We start from the raw sequence: 27,903 nt of genomic DNA on the forward strand, positions 1-27,903 counted from the left end.
CTCAGTCAGAGCGGACGTGTGTGTGTGACTGGACCCTCGAGTCAAGAGCTTAGCGCGCGCAGGGGAAACAGGACCGGGGTATGTGAAGCGGGTAGGGTCACTGGAGCATGAATGATTTCATAGTCCCCCAATCACAAACAATCTTCGTATGGAAATGTCGGTATGACGTGCTTCGCTAATAATACATGGTCGGAATCACGAGGAGGTTTTGTGTATAGGCTGCGTGTATATAAAATCTGCTGAGAACGAGGACGGTCAGTTCAAACTTGGAATCAGAGAGAAAACAACTGTTTGTTTAAGAAACGACAACAAAGACTTTTACCATGCGGACATTTATACGTTACCTTCTCCTCTCGGTGTGTGTGTATTTAGTTTCGAGCAACAAAGGTAAGGATTTTACATATTTTCATAATTCATATTATCAACAAAATATTTTAATGTTACGTTTTGGTAACTTTTATGGCAATTTAAATCTGTTTTTAACAGTTTATATTTACACATTTACATTGTAATGCTGTATGGTTTTAATTTTAATATGTTTCTTAACATATATGAAATAATGTATTTAAAATGAGACGCTGTGTCGTCGTCAGTCAGAGTGTTTGTACAATATGAGTGAAAGTGATATGTTCTGACTGGATTACCATTTAGACATAACATTTAACACATAATCCAACACAAAAAACGATTATGGCATTGCTATTATAAGAATGGGCTTGAAATCATTTCCAATATTCCAAGGATTTCAAATACCAGAAAATGGCAACTTCATGTATATTTCAAAACTGTTATTTACATCCCAAATGCATAGAATGTATTCAACTTGATATATCCCATTCACATAGCACAGAAACGGCTGCTGCAGACCTCTCGCTCGTTTCATGACGCACTTGTTAATCAATAAAGTACTGGGCCCGAGTAAACTGTATCATGGCGACTATAACAACAAACGAAAGTCAATTGGTGTTATTATTCCACACCCTGCCGTATCTTTGTCCCCAAGACGTTACGTAACGCCCATTTAAAGTTTCCTGTTACTATGGTTACGTGTCTAGGATCCCCTCACGTTCCGTTCTAGTCAAATCATAGGCATCGTGTTATAAACAATAACCGTTAACCGTTGAACGGCGTGTGGTTCATTATGATGCTCTGAACCTGAAGCGCCCATGGAGCAGTTTCGTGTTGTAAAGGTCTTATCTGCGACAGTACCTGTATTTACAATGAATCACACGTTTAAAAGCAAATAATAAATTTTGTCAGGTAGATAACGTTATAACTGTGACAAGTAAACGCACGCAGCGCAACTGCTGTACATATCCCACCAGCAACTAAATATACAACCAATGACTGCGGCCTTTTACACAACGATAAGCCTTGTTAAAGGTATACCAGGAAACAACAATGTCCATTGTTATGATGTGTCATAGTTCGATAAATCCGTCCTTCACGCCCGATCAGGAAATAGTAGGTTCTATAAATACATGATCAAATGAAAGAGTGAGTATGGTGTTACGCCGCTTTTAGCAATATTCCAGCAATATCACGGCGGGGGCACCAGAAATGGACTTCACACATTGCACCCATGTCGGGAATCGAACCCGGGTCTTCGGCGTGACGAGCGAACGCTTTAACCACTAGGCTACCCGACCGCCCGCAATACATGATCAAATAGCTAGAAAAAGTACGTTTTATTTACACCTTTCTCTGTCACGAAGTCGTTATCAGCAAACAGCCACAATGTTGAAGGCCGCTTAAAGTTTTAATTCAACCCCACCCAAATCACTCAGGCATGTTCGATTGTCGATTGTCACATTAAATATGTTCAATGTCATACATTTGTCCTGTTAACACGTTTTGGTTTTAAACGACGTTTGTTATATCCAGCTTCGTTACAGCCGAAACTACTAACCCTAACGTAAGAAAAGAAATAATCGTTAATGTACCGGAATAACCATGCTAGCAAGCGAATGACGATGAGAAATAAATTGTCAATGCAAAAGATTAACCAGCCTAGATGTTCTGCGCAAACAGATTCCATTCGCGTAAAGGGCCAAATATCTGTAGAAATTCTATGAATGGAGCACTGAAAATCAGTGATGAAACCAAGTGTCAAACACGCATTTGTGACCGGAATCTTCTGTCCCATTTACTTATCGCTTTGACCGACCATGTTTCTCCTCGAGCGGTAACTGAGGGCAGGTGTATGTACGCTATGCCTGTAGGTAACTGTGAAAGAGGTCAACCTATTCACGAAGCAGTTCAATGGGGCTGCCTTGGGCGCACACTTAGGTTAAAATGACCGTCCAGTAAAGCCTCATTATTGAATAAGTATTCGTCTTTATTGTATTGAATGTGAGTCATTATTTATCAGGGACTTGGATTTATGTATGCGGGCGAGATATATTTTTGGATTTAGTTTGTGTTTTGAACCTTGTAATCCATATCCATAATCCGATATTATTCAGAGTACATCGTGGTACTTAAGCCGTCAACAATATAATACCTGAATAGTATTCAGTGCGTTTATATCCAAAAGTGTTAAAAGTTTTCCTTGCGACTCATATATATTCATGTGTGGGACACCATTAAGTTGTATAACAAGTTTCTCGTCAAACCTCGGAAATTTTAAGTATAGTTAAGATAGCAAACATGTAGTGAACCCGGCTAAACTAATGCTTCCTTTACTTTCGTATATCCACAGTTCAGATTAGCTCTTTTTTCCTTGTTTGAAGATAAACAAGCTTTTATGGGTCTAGTGCCTATTGTCAGTGTAGTAGATTTACCTGCAGATTCCAACGTGACTGCACATTTCTACGTATTACACAGCCACTATGTCAACACCTGGTCACTGTATAGATAATGGCAGACCATGTGTTTGTTTATCAGTATACCTGAACTGTTTGCAAACTATAATTACGTAATTTTATACACATATAATCAACAACCACATTTGTAAAATGTGTTAATTTTTGTAAGAAATTGAATGTACCAGAATGTATAAAGAAGTTCATCGAAGTTTAAATATGAAAATGTTGATAGGATTTTGATCAAAATGTGAACTCTTCTTTCGCTTCATAAGGAAGTAAATTTCGAGGACCCTTGACCTCGACTGACCATGGTCTTGTGACGGGCAACCTTTCATCTAAGGTCAAGGCATACTCACCTGAGAACTTGACCAGGAAACGCAGCGTCCAGAAAATCAATTAACCCTAGACGGCAAAAACACTACCTGTCAATATGTCAATCATCATCACGTAATGTGTTTGTAAGGATGGGATGGTTGCGCAACGTACAAACTGATGTGTCCAGTGTGACCTCGTGAACCAAATGTACAGTAAACTACGGTTATAACGAACACGCTTATGACGAACTGACCGATATAACGAACTTATTTTTAGTCCCGGCCATTCGTTGTACATATGCTGTATATATGCTTATAACGAACTACGGTTATAACGAACTAAAATTAGTGGTCCCTTTGAGTTCGTTATAACCGTAGTTTACTGTATCACAATTTCGTTAGAAGTCGATATGATCAGAGTCACAGCGGTTTGTTGCATGTTTTTAATGAACGTAGATGACCTGAGTTCACAACAAAAATGTACAGTACATGTTCTGAAATGTTCGCTTTTATTACATTTTGTGAACTCGATTGATATAGAAAATGAGCATTTATAAAAAAAATATATCTCAGGTGATTTTTGAATCATTGGAAGTAGTAAAAGTGCCACACAAATTTTCGCATGAGGACATCGCACCCTAAACAATGAAATGATTATGGAATAATGTCAAGGAAATAATTATGCCATATGATAGTTTATTAAAAACAATAAAAATCCATAATATGTTATCATAAACTGCTTAAAAGGAAACAGCTTCCTGTCATTTATGTGAAAAGATTCCTCCCCGGCCATGTTAACATTCCATATGGTTAGACAGCCTTGTCTCATACCTGTTCATGTGAAACGTTATTTACACTCGCCATGACGAGTAGTTTTGCTCGTAAACGTAGTTCTCACATAATAAGATGAATATACTCCAAAATGAAGGACGTTGTTTAGGATCTGCTATTTATCTCCTGGCTCGTTCTCAACCCTCGTGAGCGTGCAAGCGTGAACAAGATAAAGACATTACCTAAGGGGAACGGAAACTAATGTAGCTAACCCTTATTATGTAATACCGTCTGTGCGACGAGGTGTCATTATAGATAGGTCGTTACGGCTGTTAAATATCCATAAATGTCCGTTGCGTACATTCATTTCTGTAGTTTTTTGTTATAAAAATGCATAACTCGTAAAGAAATGTTCCTTTCTTTCTTTCGCCCTTTCATTCTATCATCCTTCTTTCTTTCTCCATTCTGCCTCTCATTCTTTTCCTCATCCCTTTTTCCGCATGATGCATTCAGGAAGACACGTCACAATGAAGAGGTAGACTACTGTATCTGAATACAATCCATTAAAAGTGGATACAGTAAACTACGTTTATAACGAACACGCTTATAACGAACTGACAGATATAACGAACATATTTTTAGTCCAGGTCATTTGTTGTATAAATGCTGTACATATGCCTATAACGAACTAGGGTTATTACGTACTAAAATTAATGATCCCTTCGAGTTCGTTATAACCGTAGTTTACTGTACTTATAAAATAAGACTATTAAAGTCTCGTTCATATTACGTAATATAAACGACTAACACGTCATTGTGGCGGTATGTTGATTTCAATGTACATCTGATTGCCTGATATCAAACACTATCTCTTTCACTCATATATGTACATGCATCGCGTGAATGTAGTTTATTGTAAATGTTTACGTGAGATAAGCGTTAAATATCCTCCCAACTGACCCAACATGGTATAATTTTTCGTAAACGGTTATGATAAGAATAAATGACGTGTGAATGAATCTGTTATATGCGTGGGATATTAAAACTTCGTCATGAAAGAGTTTACCAGGATGATATTTTTTCCTCCCTAAGTTAAAACTGATGTTCATATAAGGACAATGCAACACCTCCGTAAACAATTATTCGCAATAACCTAATTACCATCAGTATCGTCCCACATAGCCGGGCGGACCACAATATTAGATAGCGCAATTGGCTGAATGCACGTTAGTCATGCTGTGGTGCACCGTTAGTCATACGGAGTTTCACGCAGCTTTACACCCTTCGCTTATTGTAGAAAGGAAGGGGTATTTGTCATATGAATGTGTAAGAATCACTATGGTCTACTTAAGATTCGTTCTACACGACTATTAAGCATGGAGCTTTGATAGATGTTTTATTCCTAGTTTGATCGTTAAAGACATCCACTACGGCACAGATGCTGATTTACTCAAACGAATGTTATACTCAAACACCTGTGAACAATTCTGTATTGCCATACATTATATGGCTCCATTTTATTAATTACTAATAGGTCAACGCCCCGATACTAAAAGCAATTACTAGTAGATCGATGTGTATGCGTCAGTGATGGGACACCTGTCAAATGATATTGGCAACTAACATGGTCAAAGTTGTGTTCTCGACTGTAGATGCACCTATAATGCTAATTCAGCTGAAATGACATCTCGTTCGAAATATTAATGTAATTATACTCGTGTTAGCTGTTTGTGTAATTCTGCTTTGAAACTGCTCGATAATTAATTGCAGATGGTGCTGAAAGTGAACTTAATGGGCACGTACGTTTAAACTTAGCCATTCGTATACACCACCGATGTATTATTCAAGCTTTGTCTATTATAAAACTCCTTATTCATGACGTGAGGGACATTTCAGACATAACGAAATGAAAACGCTGCAATTTCTCACACCCGCAGTGTGAAGGCGATACACTACAGCTTCTTGTTTCTAATGATGGACACTTGTGATGTGTTCTGTTTAACAGTCTCATAAATCAGTTTTGTTGCTGGAAGACATTAGCATCCGTCACCATCATGTGATGAACAAGCCCCGTAAACATTTCGTACTGAAAAAAACGGATGTCTCATATCCTGAAGGGCTGCTGATGTAGGATGTGACATGTGAGGGCGGCTAGGGTGGGGACTGAGTTCCTGAAACCCACATTGTGTCACATGTCGTGGGGTTACATGAACATGGAAGACAAAGCGCATCTTAATAAAATTCTTTTGTTACAAAGTTTAAACCCGATGTTCGGTGGGATTGTCTGCTGTTTCACTTGATTGTTGTTTGCTTGTTTGTTGTTTAACGCCGCACTCAGCAATATTCCAGCTATATGACGACGGTCTGTAAAATGATCGAGTCTGGACCAGACATTCCAGTGATTGACATCATGAGCATCGATCCTCGCAATTGGGATCGATGACATGTATCAACCAAGTCAGCGAGCCTGACCACCCGATCCCGTTAGTCGCCTTTTACGGCAAGCATGGGTTGCTGAAGACCTATTCTACCCCGGAATCTTCACGGGTCTGTTTTACTTGAAGATTAAATATAAATAGTTTAGCAACAATACATGCCTATTGGTCGATACTCATTGTAGTGTCAATTCCTAGTGATAATATCATGTTATGATTCAGCAAACACAACATGTAATACACAACGGCAACGCCAGAGAATAATCAGTCTGGATAATTCCATTTCATGATGATTGTCAGTTATACGAGTAAAAGGATTGGCATTAGATATGAAGGCGACTATGCTTGTCGTAAGAGGCGACTAACGGGATCGGGTGGTCAGGCTGGCTGACTTGGTTGATGCACGTCATCGTATTCCAAATTCGTGGATCGATGCTCATGATGTCAATCACTTGATTGTCTGGTCCAGACTGGATTATTTACAGACCGACACCATATAGCTGGAATACTGCTGAGTGTGGCGTTAAACAACAAACAAACCAAATCAAACCATTAGATATGAAACTTGACATCATAGAGACATTTAAAGAGTGACTACAGCATAACACGTGTCTATTCATCTATAAGTAGATTACCAGTAGAAGTTTCTAAAACTCACTCGCTCTTCACCAGAGAAACACCAAAGGCACTTCCAAATGTCAAGATCACAAATTCTCACAACTACAATCATTCGGAACTCTGACAAAGTAACCTTTCCCTTTAAGCCTTTAAGCCTTTTCACTTTACTTGTATGCACAAAACGCTACCCTGCAGTATTTCTGCCACCTCCTTGAAGCAGGACGCACAGGTGTAAACGTTACACGTGACCACGGATTTAGTGGTCAGGCGATGGTCAGACCTGGGACATACAGTCCGCTTAAGGTATTCATTAACCTACCTCGCGATTTAATTACCTCGAATGTGCAAACAGCGATTTGCAGGGACAGTCTAGGCTTGGGGTCGCTCTGTGGGCCTGGTATGGGGTGACTAGGAGTTGTTGTATTTACCATAGGCGGAGGGGCAGGTTGGAATTGACAATTTAACTTGATCCAGGTGATCTAGAAACAAAATATACGAGCCGGGTATTTTCTGACGTGAATATAATGAAATTAGGCTCGATTTTCGTATTTAAAACATAGTGACTTGTGAAAATTGAGGATATTTGTTCTATGGCAAGTGTATTTGTTCTGAAACAATACATCATTTGAGTCTGGTAATTATTGAAAATATTACTCAACTACTTGTTTTTATTGTAAATGGCAAACATAACTTGTCGGGAAATCAACAAATTCTGTGTAAGTTTGTTCAAAGAAATTAATATTTTACAACGATATCAAATATTTTTCTTTTTTGACGGTCACAATCTTTGGAGAAATATTCCGCAATACCTTTGCTCAAAATGCATTGCCTTATGATACTATAAATAGAAATAGAAACAAGGATCCTTTTATTCTTTCTATGAAAGGATTCCTCTAATATTATTCAAAGAAATACAGTTAGGATTCATGTTGTTTTCCTGCTGTCTGATATGAATTCAAACTTTAAAATACAGTCCTGTCTCTGGTAATTGTATGACAATATTACCTGTAATCACCACACAGGTGAAAATAATGCTGACTCTTCAGACAGGAAACTAGCAACTTATTGCCATTTTATGAGGCAGTCATCATTCAAGACAGGCAGATCAACTTTTGAAATGTACTGAATCATTTGGCAATAAATTCCTCCACCACAGATTCATACCATAGACTCTTTGTGGAATACCAGTTATGTAGGCCTTTATTTCAATGTACCCCACGCTCCGTCTCGTAGACATATCTTAAATCATATATGACATCATGGGGTAAAAATAACTGAAGTTTAACTGACGTCCCAAAACAAAGTTTTCTGCATACAATTGTGCGTTATAAGATTCTTTACTGTAAATATAAAGTTGTACGTTCTTTAATATTATACTCACAAACCTCTAGAAAGCCACGCAAACAGTTCATGTATAGTGTTACAGGTGCTAGTATCAAGAAAGTATGTGCCATGCACTTAAAGATGTTGGATACAGGTTGTTTATATAAATTTTCTGTTATGTGTATTGTTTTGTTTTGTTCATACGTCATGGGAATAGAAGGTTCATGATGGAATCGATGGAGTTGCCATGACATTGGATATTTAAGAACTGTGTAAGAAAATACAGTACAAGGCCATTGCTGGACAAAGTTCCTTATGATTTAGATATCTCACGTACATATCTTAAGTGGAACGCATCTACGTATTTAACAGCTTTATACACACATCTTATCATAATCGTACAGCGTTTCCTATGTGCGTGATATGTACATTGCGTGCTTCGTTTCGGCAGTTGTTCAGTGAAGCCATTATGTATGCATGTTTGATTTTCGTGAACTTATACTGCTGCACTGTTAAATAACAGACACGAACTCTTTCAAATAAGACGTTATATTTACATTTCAGTTGACCCAGTCTCTGTCGTGTCATGTGTCTTGTTATTAAATAATGACTCAGCTTAATGTTTGACTGTAAGGGACCGACCGTTTGATATTGGGATGAGTTGGGATGGGGTGGAGGTCAGGGTCGCTGATTTGGTTGATGTAAACCTATTCTGATTACGTGGATCGATGCTCATGATGTCCATCACTGGATTGTCTGGTCCAGTCTCGATTAGGTGCGGACCACCATCATATAGTTATTATTAAAATAATATTAAAACAAACAAACTTGTAACATCTTTAATCTTTTCCTTGCAGCCTATGTGCAGGTGTCCGACACAACACTGACCGAGATCAGCGAGTGCAAGTTACCTAGGACCATATATATCACAGTAACAACAGATGGCCATTCCTTACCTCTAACACTCACCAAGAATGCAGATATTGATATAAATGTTCCGTTATACACGACAAGTCTGTTTCGAAATGATGAGGTGAAGAAGGAAATCCTTCTCGACATATCGGTGAGTTGGAAATGATGAACGGTTCCAGATCTACTGAAAATATATTTTCAGCACAATTGATTCCTTAGGTAGTCAATGTGTTTTTCTACGTGGAATATACCCTTAAAGATCCGGGTTAGAATTGGTCTTCAGCAACTCAAGCTTGTCGTAAGAGGCGACCAACGGGATCCGGTGGTCAGGCTCGCTGACTTGGTTAAAGCATGTCATCGTATCCCAATTGCATTAGTTCTATGCTCATGATGTCTATCATTGGATTGTCTGATCCAGACTCGATTATTTACAGACCGCCGTCGTATGGCTGGAACATTGCTGAGTGCGACGTTAAACAAGAAACAAACAAACAAACAAACAAACAAAATTCTACGGGGAATTAATAATCAATGTGCAGTTTCCTGATGGCGTAACGGGATTTTTGTATGTCCGAGTATACTGTTGTAAAGATGACATTCAAATTCTGTTATCCCTTTTAAGACATATACACTGATTTCCTACTCTAGGATATTACTCCTTAAGGAATCATTCCCTGTTAATCTACGTTGAAGTGTATCAAGTTTAAAAGTGTTAACTCCATATTTAATTATAAATCTGTTTATATATGGTTTTGTACATTGAAATTTTCCACAACATATACATCCTGCAAGCACGTACTGATCTTGATATGTGTATTTAAAAGATGATCAATAGATATCCTTAGGGATCGGGTTTCGGCATTGCATTCCAAAATGCACTCAATCACATCAGGTATTCGACATATATGCTGCATATGCTATTGATTTATATCATGTTTTTTGCATTGATATATGATACACGAATCAAACCGACAGCATGCATTTTGAATAAGAATTGATAATCTGTCATCAGTTGAGTTGCTTCTAGTTTTTGCATAAACAATAACTAAATTAACTGGAATGGATACTTGTACAAGCCATATATACATATAAAACGTTTGTGCTCCTTTTTTGCCCACTTCAACGAAGCATATTTTAAGTATCTCCTGAGGCAACATAGCAGTTATGGCACATCAAAATATGACTTCTTGATAAGTTTTAATGATTGTAGGTAGGGTGTTTTAGGCCAAACTAAATAATAAAATGGTTCTACCACTCCCTGAAACGATATCATAGATATGTGAAATCCAATATAAAAAAATCAACTTCAATGAATACCTTGGTGTACCACCAAGGAATTTTTGTTAATTTTTTATCTATATGAAACACATATTTATGAATAGACGTAAAACTATATACATATATGTGTAATGCACAACGTAATGTGATCTTGTGCAACATCTCATAATATTCGAGTACATTAAGTTTTGTAAACAACGTTTAATATTTTACACCAAATGCATTATATGCTTTAACAATTTTATCTATTTTCAGGATAGCGCAGAATACCAAGATGAGGTGCAAAAAGCGGCCATGACAGTTGACTGTCAGATGCTGGAAAACCAAGGAGTACATGTATCAGTGGTAGGTAGTCACACCATTCAGACCAAAAACAGGAGTGTTCACGTACAAATCAAAATCACGTCTTCCCATTTCCTATTTACATTATTTTTCCTTAGTTCATATTGGCCCGGGGGCGGTGGGGTAGCCTAGTGGTTTAAGCGTTCGCTCGTCTCGCCGAAGGCCCGGGTTCGATTCCCCTCATTGGAACAATGTGTAAAGCCCTTTTCTTGTGTCCTCGGCAGGATATTGGTGAAATATTGCTAAAAGCGGCGTAAAACCGTTCTCACTCACTCAATCATATTGGCCCAAAATGCTCATGAATCATATATTTGCATGTGCTAACTTTTAGATATCAGTGGTAAGTATATATAGAATGAGAGAAGAGAAGCATTGCAGATATTGATGAAGCAATATCATATATTGATCGCGTCGGTGTAGAGGTCGTATGTACTTACGAGAAGGTAGTGTGGTAACTATATATTTGGTACAGTGATGAAAAACAAATTTCAGCTGCAAAGCCCTCATGATCAATATCCTTTTTGTTATTTCAGCATGGTTCAATCACAGTGGACCGGAAACTATATATTATAGAGAGACCAAAGAGGCAGCGCCGAGATACAAATTCAACAAGTGATCCAGAAGAATACGAAATTACTGAAGATGTTGCACCAGTCACAGCAAATGATTACAGAGAGGCACCTCCAAGTACGCACTCACGTTATTATTTTTGTTGTTGTTGCTATTATTATCATTATTATTATCATCATCATCATCATCATCATTGCTATTAGTGGTGTTATTCTTGTTTCACTATCCATTTATATTAAAAATAGTTTCTTGAGAAAAACGTGGGAACATGCTTAAACTGTAGCACTACGTGGCCCCTGTGAATTTCACGTAACGGTTGATGACTTTTCCTCTAGGGTATACATGTGACTTGCGGGAAACGAGGACCCAGAAATAGGAAGTTGATGACGAAAACGTGGAATGTAAACCTTCGCAAGCATCTGTTAAGCATTTGAGTTAAAGGAAACACTTCGGGAACATAGCCTCTTTACCCCATATATTTAAAGGCACGTGTGTCAGGGATATTTGACGACATACGAGATAAGACTCCCCCTAGGCTTGGTCTCGATTCGCTGCTGGTGGATAATACGTGTGATTCAATATCCACCTGTAATGGCTACATGTCTTCATGTATGATGTAATGATTACATGCATGTATGGATAAATCTACTTTACTATCCACTCCCTTTAAGCATACATACATTCATCTATACATTTGTATGGTGTATTCAACCAACCAACTGGCCTTGCAATTAGCTTGTATTTAAATATCAGACTATATACAGACTAGATGATCTTAAAGGGCTGAAGCATACTTGCTTTATGTATATGTTTAATTCAATCACGATTCTATGTTTGTTACGCGAATAGTTGCCTATAACCATATACCTACCCTCGGGCTGATATGGAAGTCTTGGGTTGATGTTACCATAATAACCTCTACATAAGTAAACGCATAATAATGTATAGTGTGCAATATAAGTTTGAAACAACATCAACGTGCTTTTTATGTGTCGTGTATGCATGGTGTTAATCTGTAAATCATTTTGACCCCATGTTATACAGAGGACATACATTACCGTCCTCCTTGTGTTAATAAACGGAAACTGTAATGGACAGTGTCATACTCAAAGTAGGTTAACCCTGTTGTACGATAAGTAGAAAGGTACCATCACACATACTACATTCCGTTGTGCATACTCCCATCACATGTTTTGTTTACGAGACACATACTTCAAGTTAATGATAATTTTATTCATATTTCCAGCGGCCGAGGATCCCCTCCGTACCATCAAAGAAACTCATCAAGTGCTTCCTCTCAAGGATGCCACCATTACTAGACATAAACGCCATTCTTCACAATATGTACCGCTGAAAGATGCCCCCCTCGACAGGCAAAAACGTCAAGTTTCACAGTATTATATTGATGTCCTTGCTCTTGTAGACTACGGCGTTTATGAAAGGTGGGTTTAGTAGATGTTGGGGGTTTACGGAAACGCCGGCGGGTAAATGATAGTTAACACCTGCTAATCTAGTCCAGGTTGGCGTACCTGTGTCGTTGTGCCTTGTTGACTTTCTGTCTAAGGTCACTGACCTCCAGTGCTTTTGTTTTTGTCAATAGACCATAAATTTACGTCAATATTATTAAAGATTTGTATTAGTTATAAATACCATATTTTTACATATTGATGTTTTGAAGTATTTATAGATAAAAATATCTTGTTATATTTTATCCTTTGAAACTATTGAAGTAACTATGAATAAGGAAGAGAATTTATGGATGTCAAATTCTTTATTATGAGGAGCACAACGTTTCGGAGCATATGCTTACTCCTTCAATCTCTTCCTTATGTGTATCACTTTTAAATGACTTTCAAAGACTTAACAGTTTCTCTAAACATGAACTATTGATGCAATGAATCTTTCACACGTTTAAAATAACGTACTTCGTATAGTACCACTACCAGTTCAAGTACAGATGATCATTTTCGTGTAAAACGAAAACATGTTCAAGGTGCATTTTTGTAGTAACAGAAGATGTGTTATTTTGAGAAAGAGCAAAATACCAACATACTGCCAGAAACGTCGGTTAATTGACACACGTTAAACATGTCAATAGTTACGTTAACGTCAACAGAACATGGAGGCCATGTGTCAAGTTCATTCAGAAACAAACATAACCCAGAGCGGCAATTAGGCTAGTATTTTGACGCCAAACTTGGCCCCAAACAATCTCACAACCAACAATGTCGCTATTTCTGGAAACATGGATAGGAACACACGCAGAAAACAAATAAAAGAAGGTGTCAGTTTTGTTAAGCGTGTTTTAGATTCCGCGTCCTGAACAAATACTCACAAACTGAAAGATTGTATTATATACTGGTTTTCTGTCCCTTAGTTCAGTGTAACGTTATTTTCACTATCTATTTTGTGTCTTTGTAGTTTGTATGATATAAGTGTTTTTGAGTAACAAGTCAAAATTAGCAAGAAGAAGGAGTTTTGAGTATATCAAGACAATTTGAAAATATGTACATTGATAATTCATTTCATTTGGTGGAACCTGCACACATTGGGGAATGGTTATTTTTTGGGAAAAAATGTCTGGCATATTCATTGTTAACTTTGTCAGCGTACCTCCAATCAAAAGAGGCAAGAAAATTATGAAAAGAAAATACTTATTTTCAAACTATTATTTTCCAGATGGTATGGCGTCAGCACAAAGTCAACCGCTGCTCAGAAAAAAATTGAAACCTTGCAAAACATAAGACGTTACTATGCCTACATCATGAACGGGGTAGGTGGATGTTTATCTTTACAGCACTAACAGCACCTTAATCAACCTGGAGGCGGCAAAAATCAGACAGGGTGTCGTCAATTGAATGCGTGCAAACTATTCGCCTACAGGGATTTCTGTAGAGGTCTCAGCATTATGCACTTGAACACGCCCCTGACTAATGACTTACGAGCTGTTTGCTCAATAAATCTGCAAATGGTTAAATAAGCAAAATGAACAAAGTGGGTTAATCTAGGATAAGGTGTCTCTGTACATAAATATTCATTCATTGATATATACAGTAAACTACGGATATAACGAACTCAAAGGGACCCCTAATTTTAGTTCGTTATAACCGTAGTTTGTTATAAGCATATATACAACATAACTACAGCAATTAGTCGGGACAAAAAAATAAGTTCGCTATATCCGTCAGTTCGTTATAAACGTAGTTTACTGTAGTTGATTAAAATGCCCAAACTGTAAAATTTTCCTTGAATATATTTTCATTTTTCATTACATGCCTTTGTAACATGCTATATAGTTGCTTTTTTTCGTCTCTTATAGGTCAATCTGAGGTTCAAGTCAATAACTGGCCTTAACTCACGGATTAATGTTCGACTTGTGGGCTACTATGTGGCCGAGGTATGCAATAAACCTATTTATATCATTTAATGACCCGAGGCTTTTAGTACCCACTCAACAAACTGTTAACATACCATGCAGTAACCCGAAACGTGTCTTCCTCGTTGAGTGAAGAGAATTGTCGTCATTTTTATATCTATTCTCACTATTTCGTAAATGTTTCCTAAAATTAATATAAAATTCCATAAAACATCTTAGTACGCCTCAGAGTTGTCAAAGTAAGAGACAAGCGGGTTGTTGACATCTGACATGAACTTTATGTAGAGGAAATAATTATACAAGACGTTATGTGGCCCAAGGCAGAGGGTTGGCACAATAAGATCATTATCAATACATGTGTGTCACATCACAACTACTGGTCAAGCAGTCTCTTATACCAGGCATAGCGCTTACAGTGAAAATATGAGAATTAGCAATACGTAAGTATCACATCACAACTACTGGTCAAGCAGTCTCTTATACCAGGCATAGCGCTTACAGTGATAATATGAAAATTAGCAATACGTATGTATCACATCACAACTACTGGTCAAGCAGTCTCTTATACCAGGCATAGCGCTTACAGTGAAAATATGAGAATTAACAATACGTAAGTATCACATCACAACTACTGGTCAAGAAGTCTCTTATACCAGGCATAGCGCTTACAGTGAAAATATGAGAATTAACAATACGTAAGTATCACATCACAACTACTGGTCAAGCAGTCTCTTATACCAGGCATAGCGCTTACAGTGAAAATATGAGAATTAGCAACACGTGTGTATCGAACCCCAGCTGTATCTTGTATCTTGTATCTTGTATAGTGCTAAGACGTAGACTAATGTGGGTTAATTCATGATAAAATAAGGGTATCGTCATGATCATAACCCGATTGGCATCTGATATTATTGACTTCAGTGTGTGTTATATCAACCGTTGAGGTATCCAATCGACCGATTTGTTTATTCTAGTTCATATTTCGTTTGCATGAAGTAATTGGTTTATTGTTTTCAGACCGCAGCTTCATCGCCATGGACAGAATCATTCCGGATATCCGGTAGTTCTCGTTCTGAAGTTGATGCGGACAAAGTACTTGTATATCTCCGAGATTGGGTCGCCAGGACGTCACTTCCGGCAAACGATCACGTCATGATGTTCTCTGGGTAGGATTTAGTTGTATCATTGATAGAGTGAGTGAGTGAGTATGGTTTTACGCCGCTTTTAGCAATATTCCAGCAATATCACGGTGGGGGACACCAGAAATGGGCTTCACACATTGTACCCATTGTACCCGAGCGAACGCTTTAACCATTAGGCTACCAGACCGTCCCTTACAATTGTTAGAAGTAGAATCTGTTAAAGTCAATTTTGATATGTGACGTTGCCCTTGGATCACAGTGCCAAACATGCGAACGCCGGATATAACGAGTTGATATTTTTGAAGGTTGTTACATGCGAAAAAAGATGTATTTGTGTCGTTTCTATTGTCCGGGGTGACTTTGGTGTAAATGTAATGTGTATCATTGTGTATAAAAGGAAGTACTTACTGAGAATCTGTGTGGACGCTCCCCTGCAATGTCTTGTATTTCTGTTCTTTCAGGTATGATCTTTACACTATCAACTCCTTCACCAACGCCAAATCCACTGCCACTTCAGGTAAGCCATTGCCTTTAACAGATCAGACGAAGGATGTAAACCCTGGACAAATATTCCCAATAATTCCTGTTCATACATTGTCCTATCTTAAGGCTTATGGCGTTACCAATCTTGTAGTGCGACTTGAAGATAGCGTATGCTGGATTGGGGGTGGGTATGGTTTATGCCGCGTTTAGCAATATTCCAGCAATATCACGGCGGGGGACACCAGGAATGGGCCTCAGACATTACTACACCTTGATCTGTCTAAACTAACAAACTAATAGTTATTATAAACGACAATGATGAGGTAAATAGGTGGTATATGTAAGCATAATTATTGAATGGTTAACTGAACAGTTAATTGCACTTTCATCTTTGTTGGAGTGATGGTATAATGTATTTTATTGGTGTTTTATTACAGGACTCGCTTACATCTCGACTATGTGCAGAAGCGACGGGAGGAGTATTTCATTGGTGGAAGACGTCGGAGGGTTCCTGTGTGTTGATACTGCCGCCCACGAACTTGGACACGGGTAAGTCTATGTTATGAATGCGGTACGTTGTTCTCTAACACTGGCCTGAATGAGTCTCCAGCGTTATAACCATGGGTTATTGACGCGATAAGCACATACAGGCACTGGGAACTCATTTCAATGTTAGGTTTGATGCCTCTTTTTTTATAACGAGAGTTCACGTTTAAACAATTTTTTTGAGATTCTTCGGATATTCGTTGTTCACGGAACGATATTTGAGATACCGATAGACTATTTCCGATTACAGTGATGGTATTTGTAGGAATCATCGCAGGAATCTCTAGACACACTATATCACTTTATCTATTGATGAAAAAGTAACGAAATATATAGTGTTACTTAGTAAAGTTAATTACCCGATAAACATTGGAGGAAAAAGTAACGAAATATATAGTGTTATTATAGTGAAGTTATTTACCCGACAACCATTTGATGAAAAGTAACGGAATATATAGTATGACATAGTGAAATTATTTACCCGCTAACCATTTGATAAAAAAGTAACGAAATATATATTGTAATTATAGTGAAGTTATTTACACGATAACCATTTGATAAAAAAAGTAAAGAAATATATAGTGTTACTTAGTGAAGTTATTTACCAGATGACCATCGCAATCTGAAAATATTTTTTCCATCTTTCAGCCTTGGAGCTAAGCATGATGGTGATGGCAACAACTGCAAAGCAAATGACCGTTTCATCATGTCTGGGGGATCATACAAGTCTAACACAGAAAATGACCGGAATCCATGGTTCTTCTCCACATGCTCAGTCGATTACTTCCGGACTCTGATTTCATCCCTTTCCAGGACATCGTAAGTATCTTTCTTTCTTTCAGGAATTGTTTTGAGTCAGTCAGAGTAGGTTTGGAAACGCTAAATCCAAGATTGTTGCGACGAAAGGTCCGTTCAGATTTCTGGAAATGTACACTGGAGGTCATTACTATTGTTCTTATCGCTATGTTTCAGAAGTGGAATTCAGTGTCTCACCAGTGCCTCGCCTGTAGAAAGTGTTCCGGATATAAGCTCTGTGAACCCAGGACAACTGTACAACCCTGATCAACAATGTCAGATGACCCATGGAACCCGTTCCAGACAATGCATGGTAATAATAACAACAATAATACTGATGATAAAATAATAATCATCATAAATTAAGTAGTACCGGAAACCTGTATGATGCATTTGGTCTGAGTGCCGACCGCCAGGCAGGGCAACAGCAAGCACCATCTTTTAACGTCTTTTGGTATGACGCAACTGGGGGTTGAACCCCGACCTTCCGCTCCCCGATCTATCCATTGGACCTCCGAAGCTGTCCTGCGGGACCATAGAGGACCATGTAAATATTAATATTTAATATTTTTGTGGTATTTGTCTTCGGTTATGAACGTCTATTTTGTGTCTGTTACAGGGTCCAGAGTTCGGTAATTACAGTCGGATATGCACCAGCATGTTCTGTTTGGATCCAACCAGTGTGGGCACCTGCTTTCAGCACGAGGCAGCCCGGGGGACAACCTGTGGCGATAGGAAGGTGAGAACTCCTACCCCCTTCACTTATCTTACTGAACGTTCACACAGGAACTTTTCAGTCAAGAGGATCCTCAGGCACAATACGTGATACACATGTTGTCGAATCTGTTGGAACGTATTAGTGTATCTCGATCAACAGTTTGGTCTTGTCATTGTGTTGACTTATACCGATCTTATGATGGACGGATGATCAGGACCCGATGTATTCATTAGCATCACTATTTTCATAAAAAAAGAGAGCAAAATGGAAATGATTAAGCTCTTTATTCAGTCGTAATAATATATAGGTGGCAACGAAAAATTTATGCCATCGAACTCTAAAATGTAATTCTTTTTTGAACGGCAAAGAACTTATAGTCCAAATAAAGTGACAGTGACAACGAATACATTTTTTGTGAATGAATTGTGTGTAAAGCGATTTTATCATCAAAATATTCATTTACCTTTGTTCATATTTCAGTGGTGCATAGATGGATTGTGCCAGTATTCCCCTGAAGCTCCGTCTGCGGACGGTAAGTGAAAATATCCAGCCACTTTGCCATTCTAGATCAAAACTAGCCAAAATCCAGTTCTCTCTCATCCCCTGTCTTAAGTAATTTCATATTTCCTCATTTTAGTAAAAGATATATATTCTCTTATTTTCCAGACGATTGTGCATTTGGAGACCAGAGCGGGGTATCGTTTGAGGGCCAGACGTGCGAGGACTTCACAGCAGGTGATAACTCTCCGTACTGTTACCAGGAAGTGGTCAGAGGCCGCTGTTGTGCCTCCTGCAAGAGACATTTCACAGGTCTACAAAGTAAGTGGACATGAATTGATGAAAGTAACCATTATGTCGGCAAATGTTTTTTACTGAAAAATAATTACGAACTATTGCTACTGTTGGTGTTTACAAGGTCTTGATTGCTGGAGTAAACATCCAATTAAAGGTTCAATCAGGAACATTTGGTTGTTATGGAAATTTCATATTTGAACCTCTCGACAGGCTGTCTTTACGGCGACAAGGTCCGCGGCTGCGACGACCAGTTCTGCTCCTACATATACAACGACGGTACCCGGTATGCGGACAACTGTTGTAAGACTTGCGGACGTGGTGTTACCGTCCCCGCTACGACAACTACAACAACGCCAGCACCAGTAACAACAAGAACAACAAAAACAACAACAACAACAACAAGAGCACCTGTTCCCACTACGACATCCACTACACAAGGAGGTACGTCAGAGAGATTGCGATATGGGGTGGACCTATTTTGGTCATAGGAGAGACGGGGGTTGGGTAGCTTTGGCATCATTATTATTATCGTTGGTTTCACCAAAGTAGTAAAACAACTTCGACCTGCCAAATGGGTTTTTCTGCGACATTAACCTATCGCGCCAAGAAATAACTAAAATATCGCAAAAATACAGTGTATAAAGTAATCGCCTGCCCGACAATACGAGTGGATATTTTTGTCGGATGGTTAACATTTACGTCCGATCGTCTGGCTAAAATCGTGTTTTGTTTTGTTAATAAAATTATATTGTGAGTGTAGCTTTGCGATAAAGACCCGAGCTTAATATATCACAGAACACTTGCAATGTATATTCCACGGATAGATCAACGAAGCATGATCTCAATTATTCTCATTTGTAGTATTTATTGTTCAGTCCAATGTGTAAGTAATCTGGATTGGCAATATACTGGACTTGCAATCTTTAAAAAATACTGCCTAATGCTGCTGGAAACTCATTCGAGATATTGTAGAGGTCGAGACTGAAAACTCCTTAAAACGCTTCATGTCATATAGTGTTAACTTCGAGAAGTGATAGTGTCTTAGGCTGTTTATGTTAAAGTGATTATATGTATTATTATTATAATTCAACTTACGAACTTGCCATGACTTAAAGTATATTTACTGTGAATGTCCTTTTCTCTGCTGTTCCAGCTGATTGCACCAGTAACCTTGGTGACAGGAATGGCGTAACCTTCAACGGAATGTCGTGTGTCGACTACGTCAACTCAGACTCAGGCGTCTGTTACAGCGAGTCCACACAAAACTACTGCTGCTACTCCTGTAAACAGAGACAAACGGGCATACAAGGTAAGGGAGACTACTCTCATTTGCTAACCTATCGCTTAGAGGATATGGGACTAACCTGTCGTCGCAAGATGGCTGCCACGACATAGCAGCCATCTTGTTTACTGATAGTGTGTGCTGTTTGCTAAAAGAGTTAGGGAGGTAAAATTCGGTTCGAAATGCTATTTTATCTTGGTTTGGGGATTTGGAAATTGATATCGCTTTAATCAAAAGTTCGTTTGTGGATAATTTAAAAGATGTTTGCATGATTGAAATGCATGCGTGTTCATCGATTCTATGTTTCTGCTTGAGAAATTGCTTAACTTGTTTGAGTACTGCATGTGCTTATATCATTCTCATTACAATAACACTTATACAGCGTAATCTGCATTGCGTGCTTTCTTTACTATCTTTACAAATACAGCATAATCTGCGTTGTGTACTTCTTTACTAACGTTATTGTTAGTTCGATGTTTGTTCTTGCTGTTTTACCTTGCTTCCTGAATGAGTTTCAACATCACAAAAACACGATCATTCTTCTTTCTTATATTTTTCCTTAAGTAATAGTAAAGAAATCGACAAACAACTGTCAGCATTATCCAATGATAAACGCCAAAATGTCATCAAGGTACAAATATCAATAAGATATTGATTTGCTTTCACTCGCTTTTTTTTTAATTTGAAAGATTTTTTTATGGCTGAGAATATTTTCAGGAGTGTTTTTTTAAGTCAAGGAGGTCAAAAGACGTTAAAACTTTATCGTGTAATTTAACCTAAGTAGGTATTGATACTGCCACCGCCTTGTACTTTACATAGTGTTATACTCGATGACATTAGGATGCGTGAGACTCATTTATTGGAAAGTATTTCCAGAATAAAACCCAACGCTTTCTTCTTTCTTGATGTGCTAATATGACTGCTTTCATTAATTATATATTGGCAACCTGTCCGATATAACATGTGTGCCATATAACCTCCACTGCGTTCAATATGCCATGTCTGTCTGTGTTGTGTGAACTGTTGTTCTAACAAACCTAACTTAATAAAAGCTTTCTCACTTGAACTGTGTGCTCTGTAATTTATCATGAGAAAGTTCCTCGGAGGACGATAAACCCTCAGGAGTTACCTCCCTTCTTTAAAAACCAGACCTGTGAACTGCAATGGATGTACTTTTGCTCGCGAGGAGAAAGATTGCCTGTGGCGTAAGAAATGCCAACGAAAGAAGAATGAAACAGTCAACCTTTGAGAAGAATATATCACAACAAGTATATCATCCTCTCCCTCTACGCCAGACAGACAATGGATTAAGTTTGAAATTGGAAGAAGAACGTTTTGGCGATAGTACAATTCCAAGTTTATTTGATCACGTCAGAATCTTTATCAGAAGAGATAACGGAGCTTTCCATCCTCGACTTTCTAGGGAAACGAAGAATCCTACTTCTTTCCTCGTGGTACCCTCTCACAGTACTACACTCTAATCTCACTCTGTCTGTGTCACGCCTGAACTCATTCTGTAATAGTCCGTGTTTAACCCTTCTCACCATGCCTATATCCACAATGTCAATAACCGTAATGTAATACTACCACTGTCTAGCGAGGTCATGTTCTCTTATGACGGTACAGCAATCTTCAAACGCCGTTGAAATTGATGTTTAAGCAGATACATGTACATACTTACTAGTCCTATCCTAGCGTAGTACTGCCCCTGTATATTCATATTCATATTCATATTCATATACCGTCAATAACTTTAAAGGAAGAATATATGTCATAGATAGAAATGGGGCTTGGAGGGCCAATTCACTGAGCAAAGTTGCGTCTGTTAGGCGTGCCAGACACCTGGGGTCGTGGGTTCGAATCCCAGAATCGGCCTAATTGTGTTTAGAGGTTTGTCAGCACCATGTCCCTGTGTTCAATGAATGCTAAACGTCTAAGGCCTGCGCCACGTCGGGTCTTCCTCCCATGTAAAGTTTACACAACGTGATATGACTGAAATAATGTGCTAAGCGACGTTAAACCAAACACACACTCATATAGCGGGCGTCCCTCTTTGATGTTTATCCCCTTTAATCTTTGATGGACGTTTGGGCATCCTCAACGGAGACCCTAGATTTCCCACAGCGTGAAGCCAATTATTGGTATCGCATGTCGCGATATTTCCGACATACTGGTAAATTGTTCTGAGATGTTATCCACTCACATAGAAATATATTCCAAGAAACCTCAATATTCAACATTCTGTTTGAGCATATCGAGGAAAGACGGTAGAAAGTAGGAACAAAAATGACTTTGCAAAAACGTCTTGGTTGTCATGACCAATTTAAGCGATATCCTATCTTTATGACGATATTTCTCCAGGCTGCATGTACGGGGATTGGTTCAGTGGATGTGTAGATAGCGCTTGCGACTACGTCTACGCGGACGGAACTCCCTACCGTTTCTACTGCTGCGACACCTGCAGCGGTAGACCGGCAACAACAACAACAACCCCAACTACAACTACAACGACTACCACCACTACCACAACTCCTACTACAACTACACCCACAACTACGACAACCACTCCCACAACAACGACTACAACAACGACAGCCAGACCCACCACCAAAACACCTGTGCAAGAGAGGTGTTCAGAGAGGATATACGGTGTAAGCTGCCAGGCTTACATCGGCCTGTACGGCAAGGGGCGTTGCTACAACAGCGACGTTTCTAAAGCATGCTGCAGTTCGTGTGCAGCTGTTTCCAGCCCCTCCAAACCAGGTAACGCACAAACGAACTCTTTAACCAAACCCTTTAACCAAAAACTAGGAATATTTACTGTTTAACCATCACTGTTCTTATTTCGTTCAGCTTTCTGTAAAAATAAATGACTATCTCTGTGGTCTTCCACTAGCTAATCCACTAGTTCAGTACTTTATCTCTTAATTTAATGTTTCATTTCCGATTTTTCTTTAGTTTAGATTCACAAACGCTTTCTTTTAACTCTGTGCAGTGCACTGTAGTTGATTTTCTATTGCTTCACAATGTCAAGCACCTCTAACATCCATGGAGAACTTTCTCAAACTCTCTGCAGTGTACAACCCTGACTCCTAATGAACCTGATCACCACTTTCAGGACGAGGTTTCTTTTTCCGACGTAGGCCATTGAATGGTCGTATTAAGCCTTCATCACGCCCATCGTCTTGGATGCGTTATCTTTCATCGTTAGGATTTCTTTCCTAGGGAAGATAACAAATAACAATGAAACGAAATTGGAAAATGACAAAAAGGCAAGGTGAATGATTTTTTATCAAATCAAACTTCTGTTCATACTTTTGAAAAGACAAAAAATATCGTATTTAATTTGGTAAACAGTTTCTGGTGAATCACAGCTGACTTCAGATGGAATACATTTTGACATGCACCTTACGAACTCATTCTGAAAACTCCTTGGAAATATGTCTCAGTGTTTGGCGGGTTAGGATTAAACCCTTATTTGAAGGTCTTTATCATTTTATAACTATACCCTTTAACATTTGGTTTGTCCATTTGGGCACGTGAGAAACCTAAGATCATGGGTTCGAATCCCGGTTCGCCCTTTTGTTGTGTACTGGGAGGGGAGGGAATAAGTGTTTGAGGGAGAATATTGGCTATTTTCTTTACAAGAGTATCAGCAGAAGTTTGTCATTTGGACCATGAGCATATAAGTGTATACACAATTGTAATCAAAGCCTAGTTTCTGCGCCTCTCGCTTATCACTCACAGCAGACTTTATTTTGCCAACTTACTTCTAATTTGCTCTTTTCGTTAGTCTTTAAAGTGGTCTGTCTTCACAATAGTAACACTGTTGCACTTTTCCATAACACCTAGAAATCTTAAATGTAGTTATATGTTTATAATTTCTTAATTGAATTAAATGTGAAAACATTTTGTTATAACTTATATTGGATTTCATACTGCAATAAAATTTAGGCAAAGGTCTAGTTACAATTTTATGCGGTATAACAGTAGATATTCATGAACCACGTTTCCAACTCTAGACTGCCCCTACGGAAACCGATACAATAGCTGCTATGCAGTACTCTGTGACCACGTCTTTGACGACGGAACGCCGTACACATACTTCTGCTGTGACACGTGTTCAAACGTACTTCTTTCAACACTTGCACCACCGACAACAACATCAACTACAACAACAACTACACGTCCGACTACTACAACGAGAACAACGACCCAACGTCCTTCGCCTACAACGAAAATTGTTACTCCTAGTCCTGTCACAACGCGTCCACCAACTTCAACCAAGACTACCTCAGCTACAACTACGACACGTCCCGCGACCACAACTCCAGCGTGTGTTGACACCAACAGCAACTGCTCTGTTAATCTTAGAACGGAAGGACCCCCGGCTTGTTACATACCAGATTTTGAAGACCTATGCTGTGTTTCTTGCGCTAATATTCGAATTGACTCTGATCCAGGTACATGGTTGTGATAAAAATGTTTAGACAATGTACATATCTTTAAAGCTGATTTGTTTACGCTGGTAAAGGTTGTTTCGTTTGTATTGAAAGCAGTCATGTTTCGCATCACGTCTTATTTCTTCATATAGAATCTTATTTTCCTTGTACATTTGTATTTTAATTTTTATATTTGGGTTGACTTCCCTATGACCAGGTGTAATAAGGTGTGTCTGTTTGAATACACGATGAAGGGTGTGGACATGTCTTGGTGTGCAGCAGTCTACTACATGTTTCAAATACGTTTTAAGATATCTGACTTAAATGTGCTTTGTGATAAGAACCAACTTGAGTTTCATGAGTTTATTCCTAATAAAAGTAGACACGCACACGTTCTTCAGTGGACTGTGAGTGACGAGACAAATTATTGCTTTAATCATTTAAAAAATGAAACAAAGGGTCAGATGTATTATTTCACCTTTCATGGGCGTATAAGTTTTCACGGAAGGTATGTGCACTCTTGCAACCTTGTTATTTGCATTACTCTAATCTAATGCATGTTATTTATTTCAGGATGTGAGTATGGCGACAAGAGTCCAGCAATCTGCAGCGGTCTGAGAGCACCTTTGGAGACCTCTTGCAAGGGATTGGAAGAAACCTGCTGCAATACTTGTAAATCTGTTATATCAAGGGCTGATCATCGGACGGGATGGTCAGCAATATCCGCAATAATGTCCGGACTATGTGTCACCCTTATAGCATTATTTGTATGATAGCGCTGATTATTTAGTTCACATGTGGTTGTGGACAATCATTACAATTGCGCATTTTACAAGGACATTTGCTGGTGGGTATTTGTCTCCTAAAGAATGAAGTTGTCTTGAAGACAGGCGAGGTTGTGAGAAGATCTCTGGGGTTTCCACTAATACCTTCGACCGCTCCAACAACATTGTGTCGATTTGATGCACAAATTGATAGGCGTCAGTTCCTGGACAAAAGTGAACCATTGTGAAAGAGTTTGTCAAGGTGTCTACTTGCACAGGGTTAAAGACTTTTTAATCATTCACATTGCAGCTGTCTTCATGGCATTCCTATTCCATCGTTGTGGCTGTATTCTGAATAACACCATGTTCAGCATAGAATGCACACTGCTCTGATGTCAGACAATCTACTCGATAATGCTCAGCATTAATTGTGCCTTTGACAGATGCTGAAGATATCACTGTACAGTTGTGTTTTGTAGACACCTTTGCGTGAGAGAAACAATGAAATCGATAATGCTCAACGATATTGCAATAGTAGTTTATGGTCCTCAACATGATTGTCAAGTTGTGAGCTTGTGATAATGCAAGTTGTGTTGCGTTAACAGTTGTGTCGTTGCGAAGTCTTGACTACATGTCTGTTAGTTTGGTCATCACTGATTGGTCCAATGATAGACGTAGCGTACCCATACTGATCAAAATACGTGAAGAGTCACGTGGTCTTCCAATAACAAAGAGCTCATCCAAACCATTCTGTGATAGACATTATAAGGTGGATAGCTTGTTTGTCGATGGTTGTATGCAATTCTGGTTGTCCTTTACTTTTCATATGACATTTATTTCTTTAACACTGACTATTTCTTTTGTGCATTCTATACATTCACAGCAACAATTAACTCAGTTTAAATTGCAAATGAAACGTGTTGGTCTCTGAGATGGAGAACGCTGTGTCACGTATTGCAGATGAGCATAATACTTATGATATAGAATTCTTGTCAAATTTTAGCGTGTATGTTGTGCTGAGGTTTGCTTGTCGGTATGATCAACAGTGCAAATGAGGGATGTTGACACCTGAGCGCATCCTTTATACATAAAACGCTTAAATGTCCGATTTCATTTTAACATGTACATTCCATTATGTTGGTTTGGGTATCAAAGTTGATACACATCTTTAATATTTGTATCAACTTGAATATTTTTAAGGCATTCTGTTTGCTTACATTTAATCTGCTTTAGTTTGGGTTACATTTTATTTTTTCTATACAATATCATTCTTTCTCAATGAGATTTTTAGGATTTTGAAGATTGATATGAAATCAGAAATATGTATATGTGGCTTTCATAGCTCTGTTGCATGTTATGTAACCATATCTCTCCCATGACCAACGTGCTCTGCGGGACGGAGTGATAGATCAAAAGAGCCAAAATGTAGTCAACACAAGTATAACAGTTGAAATATAATCTCGTCACGTAGTGCAATCAGGGTGAATTTTATGTATATCCGAATACATTATAACAAGTTTAAATGATGAATTACTAAACACGCCTCTTGAGTCTATTTTTATACAAGACAAAGGTATAACAGAAACAGATAAAGATTCTGCCATGTCCTACTTCTTGATGTTCTTGACATTCTTGATACATATCTTGACGAAATCAGGGAGTTGTGATTTCTGCGACTTTTTTTCGCATTATCACGTTTGACATGGTATTATATCTTTGTTTATGTTTTGTCACTCCAGACATGTTGAAATCTGGTCAACCTTAAGTTATAAAAGTGTCATTCGCATAATAATGATCAAGTCACATTCCAGTCATGTTTATGAAACGCCCTTTTAACATTTAGTCACTTAATCTAATCTCAAAATATTTTAATTTTGATTTAACGAATATCTTTTTTAAATTTCATGTATACACATAGTTATTATTAGAGCTGGTCTCTACAATTGATATAATGGATTTTTTTTATATCATTATCATGTATATATTGTACATAGAAATAAAATCCATTTTGACATGACTTAATATTTGTTTGATGAATGAGGTATTTTCCTAAGTTACACCAAGATGTCAAACGGCTAACCTAAGTGGTTAGGGGACACGGGTGGCCCAGTCGTCTAAGGCGCAGCGATTCGCTGTGCAGAGTTGCGTCCCTTGGGCACGCCAGACACCTATGATTGTGGGTTCGAATCC

The 27,903-nt window shown here is 38.4% G+C and overlaps 1 protein-coding gene across 1 annotated transcript; it reads left to right on the forward strand.

Annotated features, from left to right (window-relative positions):
• LOC139462238 (uncharacterized) lies at positions 1 to 27,701 on the forward strand. The gene is made up of 20 exons (XM_071243837.1): positions 1 to 387; positions 9,126 to 9,331; positions 10,714 to 10,803; positions 11,334 to 11,487; positions 12,617 to 12,812; positions 14,050 to 14,143; positions 14,690 to 14,767; positions 15,764 to 15,912; positions 16,350 to 16,405; positions 16,809 to 16,920; positions 17,566 to 17,736; positions 17,890 to 18,025; positions 18,332 to 18,451; positions 18,911 to 18,962; positions 19,097 to 19,249; positions 19,436 to 19,666; positions 20,379 to 20,534; positions 22,869 to 23,270; positions 24,530 to 24,970; positions 25,523 to 27,701. The coding sequence occupies exons 1-20, from the start codon at positions 324 to 326 to the stop codon at positions 25,720 to 25,722; spliced, it is 3,261 nt and encodes a 1,086-aa protein (XP_071099938.1). The 5' UTR covers positions 1 to 323; the 3' UTR covers positions 25,723 to 27,701.
• Positions 27,702 to 27,903: the final 202 nt, after the last annotated feature.

Source organism: Haliotis cracherodii, unplaced genomic scaffold (assembly GCF_022045235.1).
Source record: "Haliotis cracherodii isolate W230 unplaced genomic scaffold, xgHalCrac1.p SCAF_15, whole genome shotgun sequence".
Classification (NCBI taxonomy): Eukaryota; Metazoa; Mollusca; class Gastropoda; order Lepetellida; family Haliotidae; genus Haliotis; species Haliotis cracherodii.

Excerpts from the sequence above, each read along its gene's own strand:
- LOC139462238 (XM_071243837.1), top strand. The coding sequence starts at position 324 with ATGCGGACATTTATACGTTACCTTCTCCTCTCGGTGTGTGTGTATTTA. Across the intron at positions 10,804-11,333 it reads AAGGAGTACATGTATCAGTG|CATGGTTCAATCACAGTGGA; the intron begins GTAGGTAGTCAC and ends TTGTTATTTCAG. Across the intron at positions 19,250-19,435 it reads ACATTTCACAGGTCTACAAA|GCTGTCTTTACGGCGACAAG; the intron begins GTAAGTGGACAT and ends ACCTCTCGACAG.